This window comes from Aegilops tauschii, chromosome 2, assembly GCF_002575655.3.
Source record: "Aegilops tauschii subsp. strangulata cultivar AL8/78 chromosome 2, Aet v6.0, whole genome shotgun sequence".
Lineage (NCBI taxonomy): Eukaryota > Viridiplantae > Streptophyta > Magnoliopsida > Poales > Poaceae > Aegilops > Aegilops tauschii.
The window spans coordinates 639,841,654-639,848,649 of record NC_053036.3 but is presented as its reverse complement, the minus strand read 5'-3'; the positions used below and the strand labels follow the sequence as shown (position 1 = coordinate 639,848,649).

Below are 6,996 nucleotides of genomic sequence, written 5' to 3'. Positions count from 1 at the left end.
GGGAAATTATATGCGTGCACGAACAAAACAGGGCGCCGGCGGCGACCGAAGCCAGCAGCGCCAGCACCGTGCATCAGCAAGGGGCGGCGCGGGCCACGGCGGCCAGCGGCGGGCGCGGGCCGGCGGCCGGAGGCGGCGGGGCAGAGGCGGGGCGTCGCCAGGGGGTTGAGCGGCAGCGGCTCGAAGAGGAGCACGGGTGACAATGGCGGGCACGAGCAGCGCGGTGGCGCCGGCGAACGCGGGCGTGAGCAGCGCCGGCGCCGTGAAGCGGCCAGTGGTGAGTAGGAGGGGAGGGCGGCGCGGTCTCAGGCGGGCCTGGAGCACATGGGTATGGGGCGGGGCAGCCAATAGCGGCGAGCAGCAGGCTCGACGGTGCGATAGAAAGCAGCGGTGGCAACAGTTAACGAAAGCGCGCAGCAGTGAGAACGCAGGGAGGGGGAAGGCGTCCAGAGGGCGGCCAGGAGTAGCCGCGGGGCGGCGCGGGGGAAGGCGGAGGCAGCGTCGAGCGCGAGGGAGCGCGACCATGACACAGCGACCGCGAGCTCGCGGGAGATCGGACGCGGTGGTGCGACGGTCTACGGTGAGGGACAAAGGGGGAAGGAGGGGAAACGGGCGCTCACAGGGGGAGCTCGAAGACGTGCTCGACGAGATGGGGAAGCAGCGATGGCGGCGGATCGAAGACAACCGACGACGGTGATCTGAGGATGAAGAAGATTGTGTCGGAGTCGATGCGGGGGCACACAGCTCCCAGTGGTGCACGTAGTCGACGGAGGAGGAGCCGACACGTCTACTGGACACGGATGCAGGCGGCGGGGGCGACAGTTGGCGCGAGAACGACGACGAACAGCGCGGTCGCTGCACGAGCTCTCGCGCTCGAGTACGAGCCGAGGAGGAGGCGGCTCGACTGGTAAAGAGGGGGAATCGGGCAAGGGGTGGTCTAGGGCTCCGTTGGACGCGCTTATAGGCTGGGGGAAGCGACGTGGAGGGCATCCATGGCCATGGCGCATGGGATGTGCGCCACGCACCTCTCTGCCTCCTGTAGCGAGGTGGGAGAAGGCCCAGGTTGGGCTGGGCCGCACTGTTGTCGGTGGGCTCAAGTGCACAGTATGCACTTGGCCTTTTGTCTTTTCCTTTTCTGTTTTTTTTTTCAGTAGCTTTTGCAATGTCTTTTAGTCACACATGACTTTGCAAAAGTATTCCACTGACCAAAACAAATTCAAAGAAATATTGCGCACTGCCACAAAAAGTTTGGAATCTAATTGAAGCTGTTAGAATTTTGCACAAATGGAAAAGCAATTAATTTGCTGATTTGGCACTGTTATAAATTGCTATAGTCCATCTTGGCTTGGAGGTGATGTTGTTTTCCTTAACAATCATTTGTTATGAAAATTTTACTAAATGATGAACTATTTCTCAGCAACTTTTGTGCAACTTCAAAATTCACTTGCAAATTGAATTTGATTTCAAACTGGAATTTCAAATGAGATTTGAATCAAAGGTGATCAACTCCTATTTAGCAAAATGATTAGTTTAATCACGTAGGGTTATTATAGCATGACACTGGGGGTGTTACACCTGTGTGATGTGCAAGCTCAACAAAGCATCTCTGAATTGCTGTTGATTCTTGAAGCACATGTACAGACATAACTGCTGATGTGGTTGCTCAAGTTTGTCATTGTACCAGATCCTTGGTTTCCTTTTCTTGGCCCTACTCTTCCTCCCTTTAGGTAGAACAAATGACAGTGGCTCATGTCCATCATCTTCATCCTCAAACAACAACACATCATCTTCTTCATCTGATGAAGGAATGAAATCAGGTTGCACCTCCTCCAACACACTTGAATGTGTCCTAATAGTAGGGTCTCTCCTAACTACCAGCTTCTTCCTCTTTTTGCAGGTTTTTGCATTGGTGCTTCTTCTGTTGCAACAACATTGACCTCATCCTCCTGCTCCTGCTCCTCCTCCTCCTCCATCTCAAACAAGTCCTCAACCTCAGTGTCACCCTCATAATGTAATTGTTCCTCTTCTGAATCCTCATATGAATCTTCATCTGAATCTACATCTTCAACTTCTTGCTCTGCTAGTTTATTCCCCTCAATTATCTCCGTGTCTTCAATTATCCTGTACTTCTCCATGTAGAAAGGATTGTTATCACTGTCATATGAAGCAGCCTCAGAGTCATCACTGTTATTATGTCCCTCCTCTAGCAGTGCCTCTTCCTCCATTACAGCTTTGAGCTTCTCCTTACTAAAATTTCTGCTCTCTTGTGTGCACTGACTTTGAAAAACAACACCTTGTTGATCAACAGCAAGAACTGCAGGCTCACTGAGATCATACACAATAGGTGGTCTATACAATATAGTTGCTAAATTTTCTTCTCTCCTCTAACAGACATTGCTGTAGTTTGGTCTCACTAAATCTTCTTCTATCTGACATACAAAAGGTGTTGTTGCCCTCACTAGCAAATTCAGAACTAAACTGCTCATATTCCTTCTTAAGTTGCTACAGTTTGATGTTTGTGTCAATTAACTCTAACCCTTGCTCTCTTTCCTCTCCTCTGCCTAAATTCTTCATGTGGTACAGTTCATCAGAGAAGGAATAACCTTGTGTGTCCATCAGTGCATATAAGTTCAGAAATGTCACATCTGAGCTGCATATCTTCCTATCCAGATTGTGTTGTGCATCGAAATGAGTCCGAACATCCCAAACAGCATCATCCAAACTACAATTGACAGCACAAATTTAGACTGTCATGAGCAACACTAACCCTAGCCCCCTGTTTTGCAATATACAGAAAGAAGCAGAGAAGAGAACGACTTACAGCACGCCGCCAGCAGCTCCACTGGTCCACTGTTGGCTACTGGTAGGGTGGGCCACCCATATCTCTGCCAGCTTCACCCTGTCCTCCATGGACAGTGCGGCCTCCTCCTCCAAATCCTCGTCTGCGCTGGAGTAGTATGAACTGGAGCCGTCGACGTCGTCCAGACCTAAGTGGTCATCGGGGCCGAGGCCAGGAAGGTCTCCGTACCCGCCCGCGCCGTCGGCGCCGCCGGGAGTCGCCGCCGCCATCGCCTGAGAGGGGAGAGGGAGACGAGGGAGGGGGGAGAGAAAACTAGGGTTCGTCGCGTACGGGTTCGACCCGACCCAGCTACTTGGTGTGACCGAGCCGGGCTGGATCAAGTGACCAAGCGGGTGCGAGCGGGTGCGCGCGGGTAGGCCACCGTGGCACCTGACAAATGGGCCCGGTCGGTCAGATACGTGGTCAATACGAGCTTATACGGCTGTCAGACCGTTTTGCAACACTTAGGCTTAGAGTTGGCACTGCATGGCAAAAAAAAGACTAGTGGTACTGATTCGTCACAACGTGCCGAAGTGTGGTTCCTTGCAATTAACTCTTTCTCTTGTAATAATGCTCGGCTAACTTGAATGCATGCATGCATATATGAGACTCCATACTCCTATATATCATCGTCATGACTCATGATCATTCCCAAACGGCCTCTCCCAGTGTCTCCTCCACAAATCATGTCCTCTCGGACACCCCGAAATTAATGGTGAAACAGTGGCCTCGTCCACAAGTTAGGTACTCGGGCCTCGGTTGTCTTGTAACAGCAGCCAGTCTCCTCCGTCCTTTATCTCTCCGATCCCTTTAGTGAAACCTCAAGGAAGGTGAGCTGAGCTGCTAAAGTCAAGAAGTTCCAAGTCACTTTAGCGCAGGGTACAAAGGTGCACCTCACTCTGCTCAAACTTTACTACAGCTTTTGTTCTTGAGAAGATATATTTACCGTCCGATCGACTACTAGACTACTTGAATTGAAATACCTACATATTCCCTCCGTTCAAAATTACTCGTCGTGGTTTTAGGTCAAATTAATTTGGAACGGAGGGAGTATATCACAATTTTCCGCATCGAAAAGGGCTGCAATATACATGTCGACGATGTCGTCCCAACTCATAGGCACGACATTATCATGCATGGACGGGTACATGGAGCCAACTATATACGCATGTATCCATCCCACACTACGCCGCAACTGCACCGACCGGAACGGCATGCATTACAGATGGAGGGCGCGGGCCGGCAGGCAGGTGTGGGCAGTTGATGCGCGAGGGAGCGAGCGAAAGGGACTTGCAACTGAAAGTTCTTAGCTGCTACGACTACCATACATCCACTGTTCTCTTCACCATCTACCACTATACCACTCCAGCTAGCTGCTAGCTCAAAAGGTATGCATTTGTGTGTGAGCCAGCCACTGACCTCACCCTAAATTCAAGCCGGAGTCGCATTTGTTACCAAAACGTCCGCCGATCCACCAACCACTTGCGTGCTAATCGTAGCACAAACTATATGGACTGCTTGAAGCTGCCAAGAAACTAAAACTGGAGTCGAATAATTAAGCCGTGCTCTCGGTACGCTCTACCTACCGAGCTGGGTTCAGAATTATTAAGCCACCATGTATCCAGTCAATGCATGCATGCTTAGCAAAGTCATCCACCCGATTTCAAGTTAGCCGTGGCGACTTTGCTTGTGCCTTTCTTTCTGCTAAGACGTGCGGTGCGTGACTTGGAAGGATCCATACCAGGGTCTCGACCTTTAAAGTCAAAATCATAATGCTGCCACGCAGAAATTCGTGGCAAGAGGTCGACCGAGAAGATAATCGCGGCTACATACTACTCTAGGTCACCATCAGCATGTACGTACGTGTACTGCGCGGTGGCGTGCCCGGGTTTGCATTGCAGCCAAGCGTCCACTTGAGCCACCTACGTACCTACTCCCTCCGTTCCAAAACAGATGATCCAACTTTGTACTAACTTTGTACGGAGGGAGTAGCCGCTAACTGTTAATTGGTCCACTAGATCACTCTCGCTGATTAGGCAGCAGGGACTCCGTGATCAGCTAGCTCTCCAAGGTAACACTTTCAGCCAAAAGATGAGATCCCAGAGAAAAGTCCGTATCTCTCGAGCACGAACTACCGCGATCAATCAGAAGAAAAAGAAAAAGGAACTTCACGCGCTTCACTTTGTTCATAAGTGAAGCGTGTTAACTGCTAAACCAGCTGATTAGTTAGTCTAATGGAGTTTTCGTAATTAAGCATTATGCACGACAGCACGGGCTTGAGAGATACGCACTTCATATATCCCATCCCAAAGAAATAAAATAAAAATTATCCCGAGAAAAGGGGAGATATGCACTTCACGTTTACTCCATGAATTTCCCTTCCACTCCAAGCTAGCTAGACTCCACCAACACCCAACCAACCGAATTCTGAACTCAAGAACAAGAAAAGCTACTATCGAAGCTTCAGTTGTACTTTTTTTCTTTCATCCATTTCTTTAACCAATCGATCAACAAGTCAAAAAGAGACTAAAAAGAAGCAAGAAAGAGACTAGAAGGAGAAGCAATCAATCGATTCCACTGAATTTGGACACATGCATGGATCGGTGGAGGTCGAACCGATGATGCATGATCAGACGTCGACGGCGCAGGCGGCGGCCTGCTGGAAGCGGAAGTAGTCGGGGCCGCCGCCGGTGGTGGCGCCGTAGCTGCCCTTGCCCTCGTTCACCCTGATGAGCGCCGGGCAGTTGACCCGGAGGTGGTAGTGGCCGGAGATCCACGTGCCCACCTTCCAGCGCACCTGACCGTCCACGCGCACGTCCACCAGCACGTACCCGGCCGTCTCGTCCTGCGCCAGCGCCACGGCGAGCTGCGGCGGGAGCACGACGCTGTCCATGGACCTCAGATACGGCGACCACACGGACTGGTCGCGGTGGCCCTGGTAGGCGACGGGGAGGCGGGTGGGGACGGTGATGGCGACGCCCTTGTACTGCGCGTACATGTCCGCCTCGTCGTAGTAGACGCCGACGCGGTCGTTGGGGTTGCGCGCCGCGACCGTGGCCTGCATGGTGGTGAAGAGGTAGGCGGAGGTGGGCGGCGTGACGTTGAGGCAGAGCACCGCCAGGTCCTGCAGGTAGAAGCGGGGCTTGTGGGGGCGGAGCACCAGGTAGACGATGAGGATGATGAAGAGGGCGAGGAGGACGAGGGCGAGCAGCGCGCCGCAGCACTTGCGGTAGAGCCGCCGGCGGTGGCACTCGCAGCCCCCGCCCTTGTGCCCGCCGCAGTCCTTCACCGCCATGGATGGCCGGTCGGTCGCCCCAGCAGCAGCAGCAGCTAGCGTGTGATCGGTGCTGGCTGCGGGCACGAAGCTAGCTGCAGGGTGGTCGATCAGGGGAGGAGGTGTGAGGCTGTGATTCGAGGATGTGTGGGAGCTAGCTAGGAGAACGGAGAAGAAATGGCAGTTGGGGACGAGGTGGGTTATATATCGGGGCGGGGGAGGCAGCGGCAGAACGGAGGTTGGTGATTGATTGGGGGGTCAGGAGGAGGAGGAGGAGGAGGAGCAGAGGATCAGCATTGGTCAGTGTGCGGAAACCACTGGCGCAGCTGTACTTGTGCAGACTGCAGAGCGTGTGGGTCACAGTGGGTGCTGTTAATTACTCCCTGGTGGTACTTGAAGTTTCTTTTCATCCATGTTAGTAGTTGATACGCCACTGTCATCAGAGTAATTAGCAGTGGTGGAAGCGTAAGGCCTGAGGGGCAGATGAGAGGTGGTTAATGGTGATGGTGGTGGGGGTGAGAGCTCAGTTCCAAGCTAGCTAGAGCAGCAATGATTCGCGGCGAAAAAAGAGCGCCTTTAGTTCCTCCGATATACGATACAAAAAAGCGGAAAAGCCAAGGAAGCAACCAAAGCGAAATTTCGCATGTTGCGCAAGTGTGAGCGGCCGCCCATGAATCCGCACTACGCGAGCAAGAAGAACACTTCGTTTTTTTTCTTAGCCATGTCAAGCCATGATTGGTGGATACTAGCAGGGTTTCTTTTTGCATGCGCGTCTCGGCTCTCGACACGAACACGGTTGTGAGGCTGGGTTGTGTGGCAGTCAAGAACAGCACCGAGAAGGGATTGCGCGTGAACTATTCGGCGGTGATGGCAGTAAGTAACA

The 6,996-nt window shown here is 52.6% G+C and overlaps 1 protein-coding gene across 1 annotated transcript; it reads right to left on the bottom strand.

Annotated features, from left to right (window-relative positions):
• Window positions 1-5,289: 5,289 nt before the first annotated feature.
• On the bottom strand, window positions 5,290-6,451 carry LOC109765433 (NDR1/HIN1-like protein 12). The gene has a single exon (XM_020324219.4). The coding sequence runs from the start codon at window positions 6,132-6,134 to the stop codon at window positions 5,469-5,471; it is 666 nt and encodes a 221-aa protein (XP_020179808.1). The 5' UTR covers window positions 6,135-6,451; the 3' UTR covers window positions 5,290-5,468.
• Window positions 6,452-6,996: the final 545 nt, after the last annotated feature.

Excerpts from the sequence above, each read along its gene's own strand:
- LOC109765433 (XM_020324219.4), bottom strand. The coding sequence starts at position 6,134 with ATGGCGGTGAAGGACTGCGGCGGGCACAAGGGCGGGGGCTGCGAGTGC.